General features: G+C 41.0%; 3 protein-coding genes across 4 annotated transcripts; 2 read left to right on the top strand and 1 right to left on the bottom strand.

The window, feature by feature from the left end:
• Window positions 1-3,241: 3,241 nt before the first annotated feature.
• Window positions 3,242-8,313, top strand: LOC142945297 (GDP-L-fucose synthase-like). Its single transcript, XM_076086713.1, has 10 exons — window positions 3,242-3,396; window positions 3,648-3,762; window positions 3,906-4,034; window positions 5,009-5,082; window positions 5,484-5,617; window positions 5,730-5,794; window positions 5,977-6,043; window positions 6,217-6,296; window positions 7,241-7,340; window positions 8,258-8,313. The coding sequence occupies exons 1-10, from the start codon at window positions 3,242-3,244 to the stop codon at window positions 8,311-8,313; spliced, it is 975 nt and encodes a 324-aa protein (XP_075942828.1).
• A 1,468-nt stretch (window positions 8,314-9,781) lies between these two features.
• gtf2f1 (general transcription factor IIF, polypeptide 1) lies at window positions 9,782-14,489 on the bottom strand. 2 transcript variants are annotated; one of them, XM_076086206.1, is made up of 14 exons: window positions 14,438-14,489; window positions 13,979-14,054; window positions 13,684-13,730; window positions 13,238-13,310; window positions 12,874-13,067; window positions 12,521-12,691; window positions 12,203-12,417; window positions 11,904-12,054; window positions 11,727-11,785; window positions 11,365-11,523; window positions 11,168-11,238; window positions 10,740-10,878; window positions 10,494-10,632; window positions 9,782-10,324 (listed from the first exon to the last, which is right to left on the bottom strand). In XM_076086206.1, exons 2-14 carry the CDS (start codon window positions 13,988-13,990, stop codon window positions 10,120-10,122), a joined length of 1,635 nt encoding a protein of 544 aa, XP_075942321.1. In that variant the 5' UTR covers window positions 13,991-14,054; window positions 14,438-14,489; the 3' UTR covers window positions 9,782-10,119. The 2 variants fall into 2 exon arrangements, with proteins under 2 accessions (XP_075942321.1, XP_075942322.1); XM_076086207.1 differs by having other exon boundaries at window positions 11,392-11,523.
• Window positions 14,490-16,440: 1,951 nt separating this feature from the next.
• On the top strand, window positions 16,441-22,977 carry LOC142945296 (uncharacterized). Its single transcript, XM_076086712.1, is given in 21 exon segments — window positions 16,441-16,498; window positions 16,934-16,972; window positions 17,074-17,442; window positions 17,609-17,740; window positions 17,926-18,069; window positions 18,072-18,290; window positions 18,511-18,654; window positions 18,801-18,947; window positions 19,037-19,183; window positions 19,282-19,319; window positions 19,562-19,642; window positions 19,907-19,936; window positions 20,054-20,216; window positions 20,308-20,421; window positions 20,636-20,811; window positions 20,898-21,101; window positions 21,217-21,420; window positions 21,530-21,771; window positions 21,859-21,925; window positions 22,323-22,414; window positions 22,618-22,977. Coding segments are annotated over 21 exon segments (3,117 nt in total). The 3' UTR covers window positions 22,925-22,977.
• The last annotated feature ends 1,953 nt before the right edge of the window (window positions 22,978-24,930 follow it).

Raw genomic sequence — 24,930 nt, 5'->3', positions numbered from 1 at the left:
GTGGTACCCCGTAGAATAGACCCCTCTCTCTTGGTTCCTTGTCCCGATCAAGATGAAAAAAATGGAGCCGTAGAAAATAATTAAGCTTTAATAACTTGTTTATTCAAATCGATTCAAAGTATATCTATTTGGATACAAATATAGAGAAAAAATGGTTCACAAACAGTTTGCAACACCCGAATAGAATGAAGCCGACACCAGTGAGCAAAGTGTCGTGCCAAAAGCCCGGAGAAAAGTTACTTTAAAATTTAACACAAGTTAAGATTTGCACCTTCCCTTTCTTCTGCCCGCGCACAAGCCCAAAATGCCAGCCCCAATTCTTCCAAACTGAAGGTTTATATCAGCCTCAGGTGTTGGTCTTGTGAGACAGCATGGAGCACTACACCCCGCCCGGACAGGCTACGTGGCCTGATTACGGCCTTTAGTTGACCTTCTCTTTTTGAAGACTTAAATTTAGTGGTTCCTAATTTCACTCTGGACTTATGCCACTCTTGCTCATGGTTAGTTTCAACACAATGAAAACATGATATCACAGCAACAACTGATTATAAATTTTGTTGCCAAGCATAGATTATATAACAGAGTAAACTTCCAAATATATGTGCTCTTTAGGCAGGGTTGTCTTGACTGATACCTTTATGAGGTAGGAGCCCTATCCCAAGCAATAAGTGACCTATCACGTGATTCAAACAATATGAGGTTGATGATAATTCATATGGTTCATACAATTCATAGGTTAAAAGGTTACAATGTTCCTCAGGTGCCTGCAGTGGCGGCTGGTCAATAGAGGGCGCTAGGGCCGCCCCACCTTGAGCCACAACAAATAAAATAAATAATAATAATAATAAACTATACAAATTGTCAATATTTGTGTTTTTGAAATATGGAATCACCCAGTAATATGTGTAAGATATGATATCTGTGGTAAATATATGCTTTTCCTGCACGTCCTCTCCGCGTGTGCACGTCTCAGCTGGCTGGGGCGCTGGCGAAACTGCCCCAAAGAGGCGGGTCTATGAAGCAGTTTAGCCAATGATGCTTTAACGCTGATTAAAGATATAAATGAGTGACATACAATTTAGCCAATCAGCGTCCTCAAATAGATTCAGCTTGGTTCTGCCCCAAATTGCGCGTTCTCGTCCGGATTAGTCTCTACAGGCGGGTGCCAGTGCGAGTGCGAGCACTACTCCTCCAAGACCCGTTTGAGAGGAGAACTTTGGCGGATAAACTGCAGTGAAAGAGCTGATCCCAGATCAGCCTGACCTCACAATCAGACAGCAGACTAGCGGGAAAGGGAAGCGTGCGAAGCTTCTCTAGTAACTGAACACCAGACAGGTTTGGCTAGCTGGATGACGTCATGCTAATAACTTATTTAGCTTTTTAAAACAACGGGGACAGATCCAGCACGGACAGTTAGGGAGTGAGGGACATGAAGCACCTGTCTGAGAAATGGATATATAGTTATAAATAAATAATTATATATATATATATATATGTGTGTGTGTGTTTTATATTATACTGAATATTATTATATGATATATATATTATTATATTATACTGAATTGCCTGTGAGGGTGACAAAAATAACATGTCCTGACGTGTTTATCAAAGTGTTATTTACTGCCTTTTTCATGTTGGAATAAAGTAGTAATGCGTGTTTGATACCTTCATTTTTTTGCATTAAATCATACTGGGATGTTTGCTGACATTGATTGGATGTGGCACAGCCCTAAATTTTCCACCAGCCGCCACTGGGTGCCTGATGCAACCTGTAGCACACCACAGAAGAAGCACTTTAGGTTGCTTAACTCTGAGATTACTCTTAGATTACTCTTTTTGATTATGAAATATCCACAAAAGAAGAACACAACAAGAGGAACTAAGAGGCCCCAGACTGATCCTGATCAATCATCTTTGCCAATCGTCTTTGTGTGTGCGTTTTGAAATTACTGGTTGTATTCTAAATTTGACCATTCATGGTGACTATGTGTGTGTGTGTGTGTATCAGACTGCACTCAGTGGCGGACATGTGTGGAGCAGGCCCACGCGTTAGAGAGCCTCAGGTCCCTGTAGCCTTTTTGTTACTTTATTTACTTGTTTTTGGTCTGTTTTGTACATTGTTTTCGATATAGTGTTCTTCTAAAACACCAACTGACCAGGGCAGTCCGTCCAGATGAATTCGCAAAAAGTCGCTCCTTCTTACCTATATCTATTGTGAAGTGTCCTGGACTTTTATTGCAGTTGAGACACTCTCCATACTGTGCTAAAATGAACCAGCATACTTACAGTAATGTATGTTACACAGTGTCTTTTTTCACTGGAGCATCTTTACAGTTTTGCGGTGGCTGATTTAAGTCGACAGCATGGTTTCTACACAACAATTGTGCCATCTTAACCGTAATTTCAAAAACCACTCACTGTTTTTTAATGTGTTACCATCCCTTTGGTTTGAGTCTCTACTTCTGCATAACACAGAGAACCGTGTGAATGATTTCCAAATAAAATGAATGTGAACTTGGATTCCCTCTTCCTATTCTTTACACACTCCAAACATACACCTCAAGCTGCTGGACAAAGTTCACCTCACGTGGTATGAATTCAAAATTCAAACTGACACTGCTATTAATCGGTCAATGATGAGGCATGCTCAATTTTGTTTTGGAAGCAACTATTAATTTAAACATATTTTATCCCTCCTTAAAGTACTTAAGCCTAATCAATATAAGTCAACTAAAATCTTCACTTTTTCTTTGTGCATATATACAGTACAGTATATATATATATATATATGTCTAAAATACATTATAACCAGCAGATGGCAGCAGCTCATCTGCATGTTGAGGTAGGAGGAGTCTCAAATTATACAAAAATCTCAAATAGCATACTAAAGATTGATGAACTATTTGCCAGCTGTTGTTTAGCAGGATTGCTGAACTTGTTCAACAGGAGGAAATACAGGTAACATAGAAGTCCTTACCAACCTGTTTAGAGGGCTGAAGTAGGTGTGAACCTCTGCGGAGAGGGTGTTGCCAACTGGTTGTGTCTGTCAATATGAAGTTGTTCAACAGGACAGCCAACAAGTATAGGCAACCCCTCTCCGCTGACGTTCACACGTACTCCAGTCCTCTAACAAGTTGGTAGGACTTCTATGTTACCTGTATTTCCTCTGCGGAGAGTCCTGCTTTGAATTGCATTTTTCTTTTTTAATCTTCACTCAGAAGAGCCAGCACATCTGTAGAAGATGGGGTCAAAGATCCAAGCGGGGCCAATGCGTGTCCTGGTGACTGGTGGATCTGGGATGGTGGGCAAATCCATTGAGCATGTGGTGCTGCAGGAAGGTGGGAAACTGGACGGAGAAGAATGGATCTTCCTCTCCTCCAAGGATGCTGATCTTGTGTAAGTTTGGCTTCAATTGTACTCTTCTACCCAACTATGCCTGGAACAAATTAGTCTATAATTGATGCGTTTCGACACTACCCAACTATGCCTGGAACAAATTAGTCTATAATTGATGCGTTTCGACACTTATACTAGAATACATGAAGTCAAATAAGAACCCATATAGGTTGCAACATCCCTTTTCAAACCTGCATGTGTCTCCAGTCTATGTACAATTGTGAATAAATGTGGTGTTAAAACACGAACAGAGATGTCGGGCAGACCAGGGCTGTGTTCGAGAAGTATCGTCCCACTCATGTCATCCATCTGGCTGCAAAAGTCGGAGGAATCTATCTACACATGAGGCAGAACCTGCAATTTCTGGTGAGAGATAATGAATGATTCACCATAGCTGACGAATTGTAAACTGTTATGAATATATTTTTTATGTAAACATGGGGTCTGTTGAAAATATATCTACATTGAATTTAAATTGTTACGTCAGTGACAGTTTGACACTTTCACAGAGGGACAACATCAGGATCAATGACAATGTTCTCCAAACCGCTCATGAGATGGGTGTGACCAAGGTTGTGTCTTGCTTGTCCAGTTGTATCTTCCCTGACAAAACCACATACCCCATCGATGAGACCATGGTAAGCTCCTTATCTCTTTTGTTTACTTTTGTTTGTTTTAGCAACACACTTCTTGTTACTTTCTTCAATACAGGGGGATTTGTGGGTGTATTAGGTGGACTTGCAATATATATATATTAGTGCTGGGCAACGATTAAAATATTTAATCGCGATTAATCGCATGGATTTTTTGCGATTAATCGCGATTAATCGCATTGTTATGGCAAAGTTCAATAATGAATTCAAAAGTAGTGTATTGCGCACTTTTATTTTAAAAGTACTGCTATATGAACAAAAGTGCAATAACATTTGGTTCACGAGATGCAGGTAGCATGTTTTATACTTAATGTGAATATAATTCATACTTTGTTGGCATCTTATTCTGAAAACCGGATGTTCGTCTGAAGAAACCGGATGTTGTCTCACGTTAATGTTTCCGCTAACTTTCAAAGTCCAAAGCGGAAGTCACCTTTTCTCTACGGCAACCCTGAAGGGACATCATATCTCCAATACAAAACGATAAACATGAGAGAGTCTGTTACAATAATAATAAATTAAAAATACTTACCTGTTTTTTTTTTGTTGTTTTTTAATTATTATTATTATTATTATTTTTTTCCCATCTTAAAAGGCTCAAGGACATACACACACGTTCACACACACACTCACACACACACACACACACACATACACACACACACACATACATACACACTTTATCCCACTGTTCTTGTCATCCTGTTGTTGTTATGTATATGTATTGTCTCTTGTCTTTAAATAAAAAAAAATAAAATAAAAAATGCGTTAATGTGCGATAAAATAATTGTTGGCGTTAATTAATGAATGCGTTAACGCGATAATAACGCGTTAACTTGCCCAGCACTAATATATATATATATATATATGCTACAGAGCCATGAAATAAAGTACACTTATGACTTTGGCGAAATGCATTGATTTAACTTCATGTTTTCTGTAATGCCCCACTCTCCCAGATACACAACGGACCACCTCATGACTCCAATTTTGGATACTCGCATGCAAAAAGAATGATTGATGTTCAGAACAGGTAAGCAGTGCAAACATGGGTGCAGTGTAGACACATCAGACATGCTTTAATCGTCAACAAAGGGCTGTGGAGGGAGCAGCCAATGAGGCAAGTAGTTTCTAGTTTGTCTTAGCTCTTATTTATCTTGAGGCTGTTTGTATGGCATTGAGCCAGGTGCTGTCAGACAAGTTCAATTTAGGAATGTCACAAAGCACAATGTTCTCTGTGAGGGGTGAAGTTTCTAGCTAAAGTTACCATGACACTTGACACGCCCTTTACTGTTGGAGGTGTGCAGCTGAAAGAGGGAAGTGTGTCGTTAGAGCTCAACTCATGTGAGCCACCAATGGGGAACAAAACAAACGTGTGTGAGCAGAAAAGTATTCATCATTTCTCTGCATGTGTGTCTGTCTGTGTGTTGACAGGGCGTACTTTCAGCAGTATGGTCATTGTTACACGGCGGTCATCCCAACCAACGTTGTCGGCCCCTATGACAACTTCAGCATAGAAAATGCTCACGTGGTGTCGGCACTCATTAGCAAGACATACAAGGCCAAAAGTGATTACACTAATCCATTTTCATAAACAAATACGGACTGAGAATAGTGAACAAAACATACAAACACAGACAAAAAGAGGTAAAAGAGTATTTTCTCATGTCTCTCTCACAGAGGAGGGAACTCCAATGACTGTATGTGGCTCTGGAGCTGCTCGAAGGCAGTTCACCTACTCTCTGGTACAAGTATTAGTATATATTGCTCTTAGATTTTACTGTATAGGTATGTGCTTCGATGACAATTTCATTTTTCCTGTATCTATATTGGCCAAATGTATCTCTGACTGTATTAAGATAAATAAGTATGATAACATGCTTACATGTCGACTAAGAAAGCGTCCATTGTCTGTGTTTACCGTCAGGATTTGGGTCGTCTAATCGTTTGGGCCCTGAGAGAATATAAAGAAATTGAACCCATTATCCTCTCTGGTAAGTAGTACTGTACTCACCCTTAGTTAGCATTATAATTCCCTTCTGGGTAGCTTTTTGATTGTGTGGTAAGAAAATGTGGGTAAGTTATAGCTTCAAAACACAGAGGTGTGAGACACAGTCACCATGTGTACAGTTTAATCATTCACTTTTCACTGTGGATTTGTCCTCAGTGGGTGAGGAGGAAGAAATGTCAATCAAAGACGCCATGGACATTATTGCAGAGGCTCTGGACTTCAAAGGCATAATACATGTATCCTTTCATCATTCCCCAATGAATGCATAGAGCAGTTTATCACACTGAGATGTATGTGCATATGGCTTTACTTCTGAGATGCTTTTGTGAAACTTGGATATGAAGTACATGCTGTAGGTCAACAGTATGGGACCTCTTAACTGTATAAAGTTAAGAGGCACGCAGCGATGCGTGCCTTGGGCCGATTGGTTGCCCCGTCGCTCAGAGGTCCCTACGGCCGATCGACCCGGTGGCGGCTGTTTTCTGTCCTGGCCCCACAGTGGTGGAATGAACTCCCCACTGACGTCAGGACAGCGGAGTCGCTGCCCATCTTTCGGCGCAGGCTGAAAACTCACCTCTTCAAGAAGGCCTACCCTGAGCCTTCCACTTAGCACTTACTTAGCATCTATTGTATTCATACTAGCTTATTGCACTTATTGTATTCATATTAGTTTGTGGCACTTACTGCATTCGTTTGTTTCTGCACTGTACGTTGGCTCTGGTTTATGCTCTTAGATGCTTGTTTGAAGAAAGGAGATGCACTTATGACTTCTGCTGACTAGTTGTTCTCTCGAAAACCGATGCTGAATACACTGATTGTAAGTCGCTTTGGATAAAAGCGTCTGCTAAATGACTGTAATGTAATGTAATAAATGCTCCATAAGGAGTTGCTGGCTTAAAAACGAAACATGTAATTGGACATTACCAATATAATGTGCAAAATTCAGCAATTTAAACAATCTTTGTTCTTGCAACCAACTTCTCCCGCGTGCCACGTGCGTAAGAGAACTACGGTTGTCGTCGCGATTCTTATTTTCAGGTGATTATACACAAAAGAAAACATACTTATTAATAATATATTCAATTTCTGCTAATATATCCCCCTAAATGCTACGCACTGTTCCTTGAAGCGCAAAACCCACACAGATCAAACCCAGTCTCTCCTTGACCCCTCACACCAGTTTGACACCACCCTGTCAGACGGCCAGATAAAGAAGCCTGCCAGCATTGCCAAGCTGAGACGCTACCTCCCCGACTTCTCCTTTACATCCGCTAAAGAAGGTTTGATCTCACTTTGCTGGACTTCTTCATGATAAAGAAAGACAGTGCTGCTGTTGTTTTAGCACTTAATTTCAACTTGACAAATTGTAGTGCTGGGAATGTATCATTATTATATTGGCATCGTAATATGAGACTAGATATTGTCTCAGATTTTGGATATTGTAATATCTTTTAAGTCTTTTTAGGTTTTAAAGGCTGCCTTACGGTAAAACAATGTACTTTTCTGAACTTAACAGACTGTTCTAGTTGTTCTATTGCCTTTAGCCACTTAGTCATTGACTGCAACAAAACAGGGAGTCAAGCTAGCTGGCTGCTAAGAAAAGCATTTTATTTCCCACAAACATGAACAATGCAAAGGGTACTTATCAGCTGTCAGTCCTGAAACGCATGTGTGTGTGTGTGTGTGTGTGTGTGTGTGTGTGTGTGTGTGTGTGTGTGTGTGTCAGTGTATAGTAATAACAGAAATTGAAACCTAAAAGAACAGTGTAATGCCGGTGGCAGAAATGATCTCATCTTCCAGAGAGCCAGGCTGCCAAACAAAGAAGGTATTTAGGGCAGAGCAACAGCTGCGCAGGTGTGGCTCATCCAGCTGATATCACTCCAAACAGCACCTGCAACAGATATCCAAAAACAACAGGGGACACATAGTGTATAGGAGGAGGGTCGTCACAATATCCACATTACTGATGATTACTCATCAAATATCTCACCGTGTAAATATTTCGTAAAAGTACACAAAGAACAAATCAACCCGACAATAACGTTGGTAGTACTGCGTACATAATCACATGCATGGAGGCAGCAGAACAGATTAGACTTCTGCCTTTTTCAACATTCAAATGAGAGCTTTGAATGAATATTTGCATGGACCCTCAGCTTGAAGGTGACTTGTTGTTTTCGTTTTTTTCTCCTTCTAGCTATAAAGAAGACCTGCAGCTGGTTCGAGGACAACTACGACAATGCCCGGCTTTGAAGTGACTGACCATTAACACCACTCTTTGGTTCTGGTGTCGAGCAAGTTGTTTTCACTGTACAATATTGGTTCATTCAGTGCCACAATAAACATTGCTGAATATATTCTCTCGGACTGGAGCCTCTTCATTTTTTAATCGAAGGAATTTCACACTCTAAACAATTTCACCGTAAAATAACGGTGAAGCTACCGTAATACCACTTTAGTGATAGGTACCTACCACTGAAAAACAATAGCATACCACTCCAGTGATAGGTACCTACCACTGACAAACAGCATACCACTCCAGGGATAGGTACCTACCACTGAAAAACAGTAGCATACCACTCCAGGGATAGGTACCTACCACTGAACAACAGTAGCATACCACTTTAGTGATAGGTACCTACCACTGAAAAACAGCATACCACTCCAGGGATAGGTACCTACCACTGAACAACAGCAGCATACCACTGACTCCAGGGATAGGTACCCAGTGACGTACCTATCCCTGACTTTTAGGCAATAAGCAGTTTGAATAATAAAAATATTCTATCGTCATTACAGATACATTGACATACGATAGACAGTACGATGGAGATGGATTGTGATTCACTGAACTGGCACAGATTCATGGAAAGCGTATTTCCACCACTTCACATAAAATACTGTATTATGCTGCTAAATTAAAGTTGTCTGCTGTTATTGATAATTTATGGCATTAACTGTTAATTTACATTTGAGGGATGAACATTTAACTGTATGTTACAGCTATGAAATACTGTAAGATACCGTTGAAAATCCACCGTAAATTTACAGCAATTCATTACAGTGCACATTAACGCATTATTAGAGGTGTTCTTCAGCTACACCTTCCTTAATGATTTAATGAAACCGTCAGATATTTCATCATTTGGAATGATTAAGCAAGAGTCCATGATCATAATAGAATATACAGATACATACATATATGCTAATAGCTTTAAGTTGTTCCTAGAACAAAAATGACAACCCGGGCCGACCGGTCCTCCTCTGTTGCTGCCCCGAGGCATTGATTGATAATAATCCTCCCAAACAGGCTCATAGGAACGCCTCATATATGCAAAGAAGAAAACAAAGCAGAATCAAATGGCTGCCAACTGAACTCCACAACAGTGGATGTATTGCAGGCTGAAAACACATTCAGTACACCTCTAGAAACTAAATAAAGAACTAGTTCATAATTATATTTGAAGCCCTTGAGGATGCAATCTTCCAACTCAAGTTGTAAAAATGATCCGTTTACAAAACCTTACTTCGCAGGTTACTGATTGAGATTTGAAATGCTATTTTAGTTTTCTATACGAAGCATATTTATCAAAAGCTTTTTCTCTATTAAATTTCCATACACTAGCGTTTGTATGAAAATAATAAAGGACGTAGCCTGTTTGAGTATGTTGCGACGAGGGTAAATGAGGGACAGGGTACAAAGAGTAAACTCTCACACAGCCACAGTTTTTTAATTTTATTGGAAAAAATTCGACAGAAAAACAAAACAAGTTAAAGACTTTTTTTCAATCATTAAATTCCAAGTTAAACTGTTCACACATGGAGAAAAATCGAGTTGTTTTTCTATTATTTAACGTGAGATTTCAGGGAATGAAAAACAAATTCAGGATGCTTAATACTGAATACTAAACAAAATACTTTTTGATAAATGCCAGCAGTAATGACAACTTCCGATCCTGTGGCACGTCACAGGACAGCATGTTTTAAAACGGACACAGACCCCCTCAGGGGGCCCTGGTTTTGTGACTGAAGACGTTCACTTCCTCTCCACCCCGTCGCTTATTCGGTGAGGTAGAAGTGCATTTTGTCGTTCACATTCTTGCGCTCCGGATTGAGGCGCTTCAGGATCTGTGCCAGCACGTTGACGGTCTGCTCACTGCTCAAACCCGTGCGCTTGGTCTGGAACTTCTTCAGCAGGTCTTTGGTGGTCATCGGTTTACGGATCAGGTATCGCCGGACTGCTTCCTCCGTTAGCTGCACATCACTGCGGAGTAGACGGACAGAAAAGAACACCGTTTTTAACCTGTTCACAAAGACCAAGTTCAACATTTAAACAAAAATATATGTTTTGCAGTTTCACCGTAAATCTCAGAATCGTTAAATAACTTAATATTTCTGAAAGGCATAAACGAAGACTGGGAACAATCAAGTACCTGGAGCTAGGAGTGGATTTGCCTGATGGGGGTTGAGGCGTACTCTTCCCAGAGGGAGCAGGGCTCTGACTGCTGGGCTCCATTTTGAGCCTTTTGGCAGCTGGTGAGTCAGCGCTCGGACCCGGCGTCTGTCTCTTACCTGCAGGACAGACAGATATAGTTGGAACAGAATAACGAATCAGCGACATCAATGGCCACTTTTGAAAGTTTCACACAAATACGTCGAAATGGGGTATGAGGAGGCACCTTGCTCTAGCTTGCTGGCAGCAGCGCGGAGTGTGCTGGAGGTGGAGGCAGAGTCTATGGATGGTGTCCCGGGGCGACTGCCAGTCCTGGAGCTGCCTGCTGAGCCACGTCCACCACGTTTAGGAGGCGTGCGCTTCTTCTGAGACGGGGAAAGAAAGAGGGATGCTCGATGAGATGCTACAAACATGGAAACACAGAACCATCCGCACGGTCACCCCCCCCCCCCCCCAAAATGAGTTAGTAAGAGCTCTGCTTGCGTACAGAATTTGCTTTACAGTAATTGAAAATATTCAGGATGTTACTAGAGATGTGAAAGAGCCACGTCATTGACTCTTAGTAACTGATCATCCTGTTGCTTACGACCAAGTTGAATGTGAAAGAGAAAATGCACGAACATCCACTTATGCAGCCACGCACACACTAATCACCATGAACAGAGCAGAGGCCGTCTCTCCATCGATGTCACTGTCGTCCGAGCTTTCTGACTCGCCGCTGCTGTCTGTGACACACAAAACCACACGACTCAGCATAAATGCACTTGTCTTCATGCATCAAGCAGACGGGAGTGTCATTTAACTCTGCTTATGTTTATTAAGAGCTCATTAAAGTATGTATGTCGTCAAACCCTTTTCTGTCTCCGCGGGGTCTGCACCTTTTTTCTTCTTCTTTTCCGTTTGGACCGGCGTTTTCTTTCCCTCCTCTTCTTCTTCCTCCTCTTTCGCTTCCTCTTCGTTCGGTTTCTCCTCCTCACTCTCTTCCTCACTTTCAGACGCCTCATCGATCCCTATAAAGGACAAACATTTTGGAAGGAAAACAATCTAAATACCAATCATTCATTCCGTAAAGCCAGTAAATCCTAAACACAACAACTTAAACGCTTTGTGCGCATTGAGTGAGGACTTACACTCATGGATACGAGTATATAACACATGCATAGAATCATTGTCTTCTTTTCATTACGTGATTAATTAAGTGATTAGACCTGACCTTTGGGGTGATCCTCTCCTTTGCTGCTGGGCTTTCCCTTTTCCTGCTCTTCGTCTGAACTGCTCCGGGAAAACAGAATGACATGCTAGTGAAGGAAGAAACACAGCCAACGACCAACATTTTGTATCGTGCTCACAAAGAGGGAGTCTTCGTGTGAAAGGACACGACGGATCTGACCTGCTTTCATCCGACATGTAATCCACCTCTAGACCCTCTTGGTCCCCGTCATCGCTGTCCTCCAAGGCCTCTTTGTCGCTGCTCTTTCTCTTCTTCTTCTTTCCCTTTCCTTTCCCCGTGTCTTTCTTCGCCTTCGTCTTACCGTCTCCATCTGTCCGATGAAGAGGTGGGTGGAAAGGGGGAAATCACACGATGACAGAGGGAATGAAAACGTGTACAGCTATGGCAGACTGAAGGAACATTGAATACTGCAATCCCGTTTAAGTGTCTTTAATCCCATCCTTTTTCTTCCTTCTCACCTTCCCCCATACTGCTGTCGCTGTCATCGCTGCTCATCTCCAAGTCGTCCTCCAGGTCGTGAATGCGCAGATCGCCCCCTCTCCCACCCCCCTTCTTTTTCTTCTTCCCGGACTTCTCATTGTCATCGTCATCATCGTCACCACCACCACCACGCTCCTGCTCCCGGAAACGTCTCTGAAGCATGATGCTAAAGTGATTCACCACCTTGTTTCTTCTGTAAAGCGAGGAGAATGTCTGATATTAAGTGTTTGACACACATACATATATTTTATTTTTAAACTAAATATAGCTATCCCATGTTCAACCCCTATTCGCACCTGCCCCACTCCTCCTCAGCCTCCTCAGCAGTGAGAGTTCGGTGCTTGGCCTGCGGTGTGAAGTTGTACCAGCCGTTGACTGGGAAGGCCTCAAACGCTCCATCAGGACACTGAGTAAAGATGTAGTACGATGCATTTTCTGTAACACCGCCCTTCTTTACACCTTTGAACCTGTAACAGGTAGAGATAAAAACAGTAGAGATCCCCATGAAGAACATTTGAAATTCTCTAAAAGTATAAAGAACAAACATAAGTATACGTGTGCTCCCTCCGAACCTAACCAGGTTCAAAGAGAGACATGTTGGTTAATTGAGAGTGAATCGGACGGTACTGAAGTATTTCTTTCTCCCCACCTCTTGCCGGCCTTGCCATTGACCCGCAGAACCCAGGGCTGATCCTCCACTTTGAACTCTCGTTTCACAATACCATACTTCTTCCGGCGCGCTTCCTCGCGCTGCTTTTTGCCAAACTCACTGCCAGCCGCGCCGTCCGCTGCCTCTTCCTCCCCGTATATCCGTCGGGCACTCATGTCTCTTTCCATACGAGCCTGGGAAGGAAGGAAGGAAGGAAGGAAGGAAGAAGGAGTTAAGAAATGTAAGTCGCTATTGCTGCTTCTTTAAGACACTCGTCTTAGACTTCAGATTTTCTGTATTCTTTTTAGGGTAACCACGCTGCTTGTCATTTCTCTCTGTGCTACACCGCTGACAGGAAGCCCACCTGAGTCCAGGTTGAACAGTTGACTCTGTCTCCTGAATTGAAAGCCATGATGTTGTACTTCTTGCTGGTGTTTCTATGGGACAGATAAACCAAAATACAAACAAAAAAAACATTAACTTTAGCTGCTTATTCCTATCGAGGGTCACAGGTATAGTATAAACAATACACCATGTAGTCTAACTAACCAATTCTTATTTGTAATGGCACATTTCAGCATCCACATCAACACACAGGACTACCACAAAGGTCAGTACGTACACATACGGTCATTTCATCTACATTCTTAATACAGACGTCTGCAAAACATGAACGAGGAGCTCTGCACGCCTTGTTTTAAGTTACACAACATGCCTGCACAGAAACTGCCAGAACAACAGACACGTGACCAGGCTTGTCGGCTCACTTTTCCGCCTGAGGACATTTGCATGACAGGCCATGTTACTCACTTGGGAACTCGCACTGTGTATTCCGTGGCTGAGGAACTGCTGCTCCCCTGTAAGACAAACAGATTACCATTTATTTTGGGGGACTTTTGTCTCTTGCAACACACCACCATCCTCCTTTAAAATTAGATAAATAGTAATAAAAGGCTGTCTACATGATATGTGAAGGCTGTGCTCTTATTTCTACCTTACAGTTAACTTGTCATAAGATTACAGAGGTGTACAAGTACAAGATCAGAACTTATTAGCGGGTATAAAAGTCAGGTTTTGTAGTTGAGAGCGACGAGATAAAACTCACCAGCGAAGTCATGGTTGTCTCCGTGGTTGTTATGAACACATAAACAATGGCTTCAGGTTAGTTGGGCAGCGTTACACTATAAAAAGAAGAGTTACGTTAACCAGGTTAAATGTGAATAGAAAGCGCGCGCACACACACAAACACCTGTTTCCACGAGGGTTAACTAACGTTTAATAAACAATACAACAAGTATTTTAATAATACTATAGTCAATAACCGCAACATAAAACTTGATAACGTCTCACACTGACTAAACGCTTTGTACCGTTAGCATCTGATGCTAACACAAACAGCAACAACACGCCTAAACAGCAGCTTTAGTTGCAGTCTGTGGCTCGTGAAAGCGATGCTAAGATTCTCCAGCTTCAAACTGATGAGGCGTTAGAGATGCAGGGACACAGAAATACAGGAATATAGAGCATTTAGACATTTAACATAATTTAAATGCAACTGATTTACCGGTGCGCGTACTCTCACTGTACTTATTCCGTTCCTATAAATAGTGGTGAGGAAACACAGACTATGAATAATGGTTCCTAGTAAGTTCGCCCGCTCCGTCCTCCTTTCTTTGTTGAGCTCGTGGGGGCTCGGGTTGGCCATGTGTTCAAGCTACCTTTACTGTGCCACATCGACAATATATCATTGTTATTACCTTTATAGAGAAATTAACAAAACCATTTTATATATTGTATTTCGATTATGAATTCCTCAATCGTGACTTTATTTTGAAAGTATACACCGGAAGTTTCAGTAAACTGTTTGAAATCCTACTTGAGTATGTTGTGTATGCGTTACATGTTTTAATTGTTGTTTTAAAAAGTGTTTATAATTTGTATGCATACTGACGTTTATGGAAGTTAGTTATAAACATGAAAAAACGTATTGTTATGAACAATATCTTTATTATCATGTATGCCTTGATTTAAATATAAACATCTCTAGCGGGTCCCCAGGCCCCACAATTGTCACTAAAACAACTCATTATCAACAGTTATTACCAGTACTGATGTTGTGTTTGTAACAATCACAGTAATATTGTATTTCAATCAATATCGATCATATCTGATTTAAACGCTTGACATTAATTTATTTGATCGTAGTACTGTAGTTTCCCAGTGTGACCACTGGGGGGCAATGGACACTCATGAGTCTAAATATACAGGTCAAATCCAACTAGCATCAAGGTAACGACAAATAGATGAATAAAAGAGATTAAACAACCGAAAGAGACAGTCGTGTTTCTTTTATTATTATTATTCTGTCAGATTTCCCTCTTAATATCTGGTAATATCCTGTGGGTGTGATACCATTTTACTTCGTCAATTAGTCCATTCTGAATATAACTAACACAATTCCATGATGATAGACACCAGTGATCTTTCCTAATAATGTTGTCAAGAAATTATTTCTTTCATCTCATTCCTTCTTTTTGGTATCAGCCTTGATTTCAATGCAGCATTTTCACTGGATTTTAAATTTCAGTTAACGAGACCAGGTTTGCAAGATGTTCACACAGTACATAGCTGCGGCCTTAAAAAAAAGGACCAGTGTGTTTTCCTCTGTTTGTGTTTGCAGGGATTTGTTGGTTATTTACATACAGCCTAGCTGCACAACCATGTGAGAGTTTTACAAGACAAATTTACATGACAGGGGAAGCACACACCCTCTCTTCTGAGGTGTTTCACTCTGGAAACTATATATATATGAATTTATAAATGTCCAGACATATTTACAACCACTCAGAAATGGTGACTTTGATAACAAAAGGAGCAGTATGGACTTTTTCATCTGATGTTAATGCCTCACTGTACGTGGGCTTACATCGAAATACCCAAGAAGAGTATCCAAGCCATGATTACATAGTCTTAAGCATGTTTACTTTATCCAACAACATTACTCTCTAACATAATTACCACACATTTACCATCTTTATGAATGACAAGAAGCTATTTCAGCCCAAATAAAACATTTGTCTTTATTTTGCCTCTGGGGAATGTTTTAGCATCATAAAAAACCTCTTCATTGAAGAATGTTTTCGAACATTTGGCTTTCTATTTACCAACATAAATGCATCCATGTCCAATATGAATAACAGGTAAACCTCCTGTTAATGATCATGAAGCTATAGGCCAACACAACACAACCACAGCAAGAAAAAATAATTCAAATTCAATACAGAAACATATACCACAAACTACAACATGTTCTTAATACTGTTTATTGCATTCGGAACATAGTTTGGGGTGATCCTCTAACTACTAAGCAGATGGGGACTTTTATAAATGTTAATGTATTGCAGTATGCCTCTCAGACCTCTGCTCCCTCCTCGCGTCTTGAGCTGTGTCACACGTAAATAATTTTGCATTGGTTTTTGCATTGGTGCCAAACCTTGTAAAAACAGTTTTTGGATGCTGTGCAAATCAGCAAAATGTAGGTATACATGGCTTAAACAGTGGTACTTGATGTTTTGTGGAGTCCGACCTGTCATGATGCACTGCTGTGCCTTTTCACTGCTCCTGGGTGAGTTAATTCATGTTTCATATAGTTGATGATGTGTGACAATGAATTACGATAAATTATACTACTGTTCAATTATAATAACCCTGCTAAGGCTGCACAATTGTTTTAATACCTGTATCTGGATTCAGATCTGCCTCCAGAGTAAACATGTGCTTTTTATTTTTTAACCAAATGCAGCAATATTATGAAAATAAAATTGAGTTTGCTAAAGAATACTGTACATTGGCAGTATGTTGTTGCAACAAATACTGTTATAGTTTAGTCTTATGAATACGTCTTGTCAGCAATATCATCCTCACCAGCTCAACATTGAGATCATTTCTATAACGGTCTTGCATATAAATCTCACACACATTTTAAGATTATATAAATGATGTTTAGACTTTTTTAGAATGCATAGAAACAATAACTCTTCTTTGTCTTTGTGATTTATAGGTTCCCTCTTCATCCTTGGCCATTGTGTTTTTCCTCCTGGTAAGAATGATTTTCACTTGTAAACATCAGATACAGATTCTGGTTCTTGCTGAAATATTTTCATCATTATTGACATATGCACGATTTTCTGTTCCACACAGGTTCTTGTGATAGATACACGAACATAACTGACACATGGCGCAACTACTTATTTGATTCAACCTCCTTTCCTGGCTATCCAAATGATGATGCACGTCTTGTTTTGCATTGGTGGCGCTTCACAGGGTTTGGTGGAGACAGACTTTTGACAGGCTGCCGTTCAGGCCATCGTGGTGGTACCATGTACCCCATCTATTTGTCCTTTAATCATCCAACAACTGAATCGGAAACTCCAACAACAGGGACTGGATATGGTTGGACTGGAACGTGTGCTGCTTATGGTCTTACAATAGCCGTGGTCCTCTGTCCTGAAGGATTCTACATCTACAAACCATCAACTCACTCACGTAGCAGTGCGGGTTATCCAACCTGTAAGGGGTTATTACTCACTGACATACGTTGCAATGTACTTAAGTGTATGTTTCAATGTCCCAGTAAATGATGTGCTGCTAACTGCAGTTAAAGAGATACTTCTATCTTTCACCAAGAATATTGTTTGTCTATTTGATTCTGTGTGTGTGTTTTGTCTCGGTTTAGACCATTCTGTGTGTAACACAGACTCCTGTGGACCCCTTGCTCAGTGTGCAGGTGGTGGAGGCTGTGCTTGTGTTTCTGGGTATGAAATCCCCCCAACACACCGACCCACACCAGATTCATACGGTTGTATTGGTACGTACAGTTATTTAATCTGAACTGCAGTAAATCACAGTGGGATATACGTATAATCACTGTAACTATATTTTATCTCCCGTTCATTTCATTCATCACACCATTAAGATGTTTCATTCATTTCATTTTGTGAACATGTACCGCACTTCGCACCTTAAACTCCTGTCTGTAACGTCTCTTGGCAGACATCGATGAGTGCCAGAAGACTGCAGGAATTTGTGGTCCCGACGCTAAATGTACCAACACCATTGGATCACACTCCTGTACCTGTTTGGATGGATACAATGCTACAGCTCCAGCATTACCACCTGGAACTTCCAACCAATGCACAGGTACCGTTTGAAAAATGTCTCGCTGTCAATCTTGAGCTGCGATGACATTATTGAGTTCAGGCTGATATACAACTTTCTGTTTTCCTTTATAGATATTGACGAGTGTCTTGACAATGTCTGTGGCGATGTTGGGACCTGTCACAACAACATAGGAAGTTATGTGTGTGAATGCCATGAAGGCTACCACCTTGTGCCCGACGCAACTCCAGTTTGCCAAGGTCTGTTTTCAGAAATGCTACACATCACCGGATAAAAAAGACTTTTTCTCATGTCCTCTAAGCTATTAACAGATGTAGTTCTAAATGTCAAAATATGAATATGACATTTTTGTTAAACCCCTGTTTCAGCACATTTAATTTGGAGTAAAATCATTTATTCCCCATTTATTTTAGCATCTTCACAATTTCATACCAACTGTGTTGAGTGTTCCTTCCTCAGATATTGATGAGTGTTTCAACTCCACCGTCTGTGGCCCTGAATCTGTTTGCACCAACACACCGGGAGCTCATACCTGTACATGTCAGCTGGGGTACGCACCGACTGAACCCGACCAGGAGCCCAGCGAGACCAACATCTGTATTGGTATTTAGATTGATGTTTTTCAGATTCAAGATGTTTTTCAGCAACTAGGAGCAGATGGAAAACTTAATTGTAACTTCTAAAAGAAGTGAAGAGTCACACAAAGCTGTCTGGTTTATTGTTTAATTTGTGTATCATGTATTTGGCAGATGTTGACGAGTGTGACAAACATGCCACCATCTGTGGTCCTGATGCCAACTGCACAAACTCAATCGGATCTTACGCCTGCACCTGCTTCCCTGGTTTTCGGCTGAACAACCCAGGTGTGATAGCCAGCATTGCTAACCCATGTACAGGTGAGTGCACATGTTCACTATTAGTGTGATGTTGCTACCATATATTTTAGTAGTATGTGTTTAACAGTGTGTGTTCTCTCTCTTTACAGATATAGATGAGTGCAGTGAGACACCTGGTTTATGTGGTAAACTAACTGTCTGCACTAACGTACCGGGGACCTTCTATTGCTCTTGTCCTGACGGATTCTACCCTTCAACTGGACTCTTTTGGGAGACGGGGGTCACATATTGTAAAAGTGAGTTTAGGATGCAATTGCTTACAGTATATAAAGTACACTACCGTATCCTGATGTGCTCAATTTTTTTGTCATTTTCATCTGCACTGACTCACCAGGTCTTCAGGACATTTTAGATGAGATAAACCCCCCAGAGGTAAGGATCACCAGCACTGTCAAAGAATGAATGATTTTAAAAACTATAACAACACGCAGGTGTCTTAATCTAATCTAAATTACAGCATGCCTCAATACAATCGGTTACTTGTAATGTGAGTAGGAAGAGGTGACAATGTTGCAATATTTCATCTTGCAAAAATGTTTACATATTTGCCAAAATATATTATCGTTCCAGCTCATTACATTACAGATGAGGCTATGTTTGTGTATTTGCTGCAGGGTCAGACAAAAGAGAGAGCTTTTCTTGGCAACATGGACCAACAACTGAAAGACAATGAGGGCCTTATCTTACCAGAAGCAGTGAGTAGAAAACAAGGAGCGGTGGTCCTCTCCAATTTACCTTTAAATATGTGTTTCCATGATAGATCACTCGCTGCAATAATGATCTATACACTTTTGTTATTGGTCCTAAAATCATTGATTATGAATGCAACACTTTTTTTAAACTGTGCCATTGTACATGGTTGGATGCTCTGAAGTGTAATGCACATTGTGTGAGGATGACACTGAAACTGCATTTACATAATTCTTTCCCTCTTTCTCTATTGTGTGCTTTATCTGCAGACTGTGGCAAACAGCTTCTCAGCATCTATGGTACTTGTTATTCCATAAATATGTGTCACTGTAGCACGGCGTTTGATGATGGTCTAATCCTACTTTGTGTTTGCATCATCAGGAAGGTCAGTTATTGAAATGTTCGTATTCTTGCAGGAAGTGTCAGGTGTTGGACCACGTGCCAGGTCAAGCAAGGTGAGTAGCGAAGGAGACGGGGAGACCGGCAGTGTGATCCTGGGCATCTCAGACCGTTTAGTGTCTGCTATAGTGCAGCCAGGTCAGAACCAAACCAAGAGAACTGTGAAGACTTCCACAGTGGGTAAGACATGTTCATCTTAGTTCACTGTATACATTTACTGTATGTGTACTGTGTGGATCATCAAAAATCTAAAGACTGACCTGTGTGTTAGATTTAAGTCTTGAAACTATCGGGCCTGGAGGCAACAATACGAAGAGCTCTTCGCTCTCAGTCAAGGACAACACCATGCAGATCAACCTGGAAGGTCTGGCCAAAAATAACAACGGTGAGAAAAAAAAGATCATAATGAAAAAGATGATGGCAAATTACCAAGATTGCCAGATTCATTTGAAAGATGACATTCAAAAAGTAGAGAAACAGAAAAAGAGAATTATATATTCATGAACTGAAAACAGCATGGTGGGAAATGACATGCATTAATGTTAATTATTTGAAATGGGCTAAAACAAAAACCCTGTTGATCACCTGGACACTTCCAGGTTCTGCAACAGCGGCCTTTATGACATTAAATGGGATGGAGAGTCTTCTTAGTCATCAATACTTTAAAACAGAGAACAGGACAGAGATGTACTCGGATGTCATCACTGCAATCTTACCGGCAATGAACAACACCAACCTCACTGAGCCCGTCAACTTTACCATCCAACATAAGAAGGTGCTGCCCAATGTTTTCTATCCATCTACCTTTTGAGGAAACACAAGGCTTGCTATCGTTCAGCCTATCTTAAAATCTTTCATCAGATGGTACCTGAGTCTGGTTTGGTGACCTGCGTGTACTGGGAGGACAAAACAGAGGAGGGAGAAGGAAGTGAAACAGGAGGCAAAAAGACCAAGACCATGCGTTGGTCGGAAGAGGGCTGTTGGGTTGCATACACCAATGAAAACTACACGGTGTGCAGCTGCTCCCATCTATCCACGTTTGCCCTCATCATGCAGATAGGGGAGGTATTATTGATGTGTGTGTGTGTGTGTGTGAATGTGCATTTGCTAATACGGGCTCCCACACACATAGCCAGGTTGATCACAGTATGTGTTTGCCTGTGTTGTCATGTCTTCTCAGGCTCCACCGGAGAATCCTTTCCTCGAGTGGCTAAACCGAATGTGTGTGATTGTTGGACTATTCTTCCTCGCTTTGGCCATCTTCACCTTCCTCCTGTGTAGCTGGAACCCCAAGATCAACAACACAGCCCGTCTTCACCTCTGCCTCAGCCTCTTCTTCTCCCATCTGCTGCTGCTGTGGAATGACGAATATGTTGAACAAGAGGTACAGCAGTACAGGTCTCTCCCACGTGTGAACCAACTGAAGCATTCTTCGATGAGGCTATTTCCAGGAGCATTTCTTTGTTTTCAAGATATACCTTGTGTGTCCACAGCTGGCCTGCACCGTCATGGCAGGGCTCCTCCACTTCGTAGTCATAGCAAGTTTTGTGTGGATGCTGCTGGAGGCGCTCCAGCTCCACCTGTTGGTCCGGAGACTCTCTAAGGTGCAGGTCATCCAGAGAGCTGGCCTTCCAAGGCCACTTCTCTACCTGATTGGCTACGGCGTTCCATTTGTGATTGTGGGTATTTCTGCACTGGTATATTCTGATGGATATGGTGCTACTGAAGCAGAGGTGTGAGTATGACAAACAGTAAGACAAACACTCATATTCTCCTGTATGTCTGCATCTAGGTTGAAAGGATTGTTTGTTTCCTTTTGCAGGTGCTGGCTCTCTAGACAGCGTCATTTCAACTGGGCTTTATCCGGCCCTGTGATTGTTATCCTTGGAGTAAGTAAATACCATATTAGCAGTTGCATCCCATCTGTTCAGCGGAAATTCAATCAGCTCAGCCTGGTGTGGTCTCTAGCTTTAACTTGCCAACTGAAAAACTAGCCAACATGCACTGAAAGGCCAACACAAGGTGATGCAAGAAGCTTTCTCCAAACACAAATCCCCCCTAATTATTAAGGGCGTGAGTGATTTTGCTGTCAAAGCACTGTGGGGTAGCAGGCAATGCAGAGCTAACCAGAGACACGAAAAAGTGGAGGGGTCGAAAAATGCAGTTGTGGTAGGCTAGGAAGTAGTCTTTACCAGCTGTGGATAAATGTTTTTCTTTCTTTCTTGGCAATATGCTGCTCTATATCAGCTCAGCTTCTGTGTCTGTATTTTTTTTTTTTCTCTCAAGCTTAATTGGATATTGTTCTGTGCTACTCTATGGAGTCTGAGACCCACACTGGCCAACATGAAAAGTGATGTTTCTCAATCCAAAGACACCAGGTATGGGTGCTCAAGATTATCTTTGCATTGAAATGAAAAATCTGAGGAATTTCATAGTCTTATGCAGGTACATAATTTGATATTAAACATATTAGTTAAATATAATTTGCAGACTGATAGAGGAAGTGTCAACACAAAGTGTTAAAAATACTGTACTCAGTAGTCATCTATGTTTAAACTCATTCAATTCTCATTGTTTACAGGGTGATTGTGTTCAAGATCCTGGCCCAGTTTGTCATACTGGGCTGTACCTGGATCCTTGGCCTGTACCAGACAAACCTTTTCTTCCAGGTCCTCTTCATAGTTCTTAACTCCCAGCAGGGCACCTTCCTCTTCATCGTCCACTGCCTGCTCAACAAGGAGGTAGACTCTATGCGGGGGATGACTCTTTCTGATATATTTTCAATCCACAGAGGTCTTCTAGCATTGACAGCAATAAAAACAGCCATCTGTTTTTTGATAGCATTAACATATACATCTAAAGGAGTTGTATTTCGTTGTATTTTCTAGGTCAGAGAGGAATACGTGAAATGGCTGACCTGTTCTTTCAATAAGCGCAACGAAAAAGGATCAGTGGTGAGTTTTAGTAACTAAAACAACAATGCACGATCGCACTTTATTTATAGTGAAATGTTCGTTTTCATTTTAGCATACCTAATTCTTTTTGAGGTTAATATGGTCCACAAATACACAAAATAGTAACAGACAAAACAACATGCTAGGTGTGCCTGCATATGTGAACCTCTGATACAAGGCTCAATTCAAAAGGTCTTGTGTTTCACTGATCTGTAGGAAGCTTTCTTTCAAATGTCTTGCTGGGATTAGAGTTTGTGTAACGTTGCATGCCTCTTATTTTAATGAAAATAAATAAATATGAAAAATGTATTTCTACAGAAAGATGCACCATCAGTCTCCGAGGACATTGGCTGAAGAGCAGACAGGCTAATGAATAGCACAAAAGATAGACATACAACAGGGAGGAGATATGCAAGCCGTATCCACTTTCAACCATTAGTCATTACATATTATTATTTTATTGTTGTTGTTTTGGTTGGGGATGACAAGTCATACAATGTATATGTGTGTGTGTGTGTATGCATACCTCATCTGTATCTACTATCATTTATCAAGTAATTTTCTGCTTTGTACGATGTTCACTTGGAGACAGCAAAAAAAAAAGTTTCACAATACCTGAAATAAAAGATGTAATCATTATTGCAGTTATTTCCTTGTTCAATGCAGTCCTTTTTGTTTACTTCTATAGGCCACGTTTGTTGACATCTGGAACCGTACATGCATAATTATACACATAGCTTATGAATACAACGGTTCATAAAACCTCATGACAACCACTGGCCTCTGCAATGCACAGCTACGTGTTTGTGACATGGCCACAGCAGAGTATTGATCCATCCTTTCTGACCACTTCTGTTTCTTCTGTTACCCATGGAACCAACATGCTTTTGTTAACTCTGCCTAGCACAAGTAAGTAGCACCATGTTCATGTCAATATACCATGATCTGGTGGGCAGTGCAAAAGTCAGAGCATTTTCACAAATGTAAGCTCTGTGTCTCTCCTACGAATTAGTCCATAGATGACTCATGCATGACATTGTTAATTCATCTGTAAATATTAAGTGCTTTCACTATTGTGATTATATTGTTTTCAGTCTATAATAAACTGTCGTTGTCTCTGAGTTTCCCCAGTTGTTTACTGACATGTATCCAGTGTTTTCACACCTCATATCTTCCCATACAGGATAGGTGGGTATCATGTGCCTCAGCTATTCGATTAGATAAGAGGTGTGGAAACATGTGGAGTGACAGGTGCATTTTCAAAAGGAGGATTATATTTAACCAAAAATGAGGCAAAAAATGTACTAAAATAAGTAACAGAGTTCTGGGCCGATAAAAGTTCACTTGACTGAACTTAACTCTATGAAATGCTAACTAACATGTAACTTTTCACATGGGGAATCAACTGTGGTCTCCTGGCTGAAAGCTCAGTGTTTGTTGGACTCATCCACCGCCCCTCCTTACTGTGTGGGCTGTTGTGGTCTTCATAATCCTCTTTCATGATTACTTAAAACAGGGCACATTATTTTTCATAGGTATAGCAACGAACGCTGGATGAGAACCTGGCTTTACAGGAAACATGTTGTTCCTTAATTTCATAAGGAACGACACGCCAGGTGATGTGGCGGTTTACCTTTACACTGAGATCTGTAGGCTTCAGCTTCTATCTTTATCTTTTTGAGTTTGTGAGTGCAGTTAGTGACAGTGTGGGCTCCATAGCTCTGACAGCTTGACGGAGTAACAGCTACCTCAATTGCAGTGCTGGGACACATGTAATAGGAAGAGAGGTGCATGGTGACATCATCTCTTCCCTTAAAGTGGATTTGCATTTTGTATCTTTGCATGAGCACTTGAAGGAAAATATTCTTTGAGTGGTGTGCAAATCTGTGATGTAGGTCTTGTATAGTCAGAACTTATCAGATATGTCCAGGGATCCGTCA

Source organism: Anarhichas minor, unplaced genomic scaffold (genome assembly GCF_050575085.1).
Source record: "Anarhichas minor isolate MPS153535 unplaced genomic scaffold, ASM5057508v1 ptg000007l, whole genome shotgun sequence".
Classification (NCBI taxonomy): domain Eukaryota; kingdom Metazoa; phylum Chordata; class Actinopteri; order Perciformes; family Anarhichadidae; genus Anarhichas; species Anarhichas minor.
The sequence above is the reverse complement of the archived record's forward strand: the minus strand, read 5'-3'. Positions and strand labels throughout refer to the sequence as shown.

Bases quoted from the DNA above. Each gene is read 5' to 3' on its own strand.
- LOC142945297 (XM_076086713.1), top strand. From the start codon at position 3,242: ATGGGGTCAAAGATCCAAGCGGGGCCAATGCGTGTCCTGGTGACTGGT. The intron at 4,035-5,008 runs GTAAGCTCCTTA...CCACTCTCCCAG, and splicing joins ACCCCATCGATGAGACCATG to ATACACAACGGACCACCTCA. The intron at 6,044-6,216 runs GTAAGTAGTACT...ATTTGTCCTCAG, and splicing joins TGAACCCATTATCCTCTCTG to TGGGTGAGGAGGAAGAAATG.
- gtf2f1 (XM_076086206.1), bottom strand. The intron at 13,311-13,683 runs GTGAGTAACATG...TCTGTCCCATAG, and splicing joins TACACAGTGCGAGTTCCCAA to AAACACCAGCAAGAAGTACA. The intron at 12,055-12,202 runs GTGAGAAGGAAG...TTCATCGGACAG, and splicing joins CGACAGCAGTATGGGGGAAG to ATGGAGACGGTAAGACGAAG.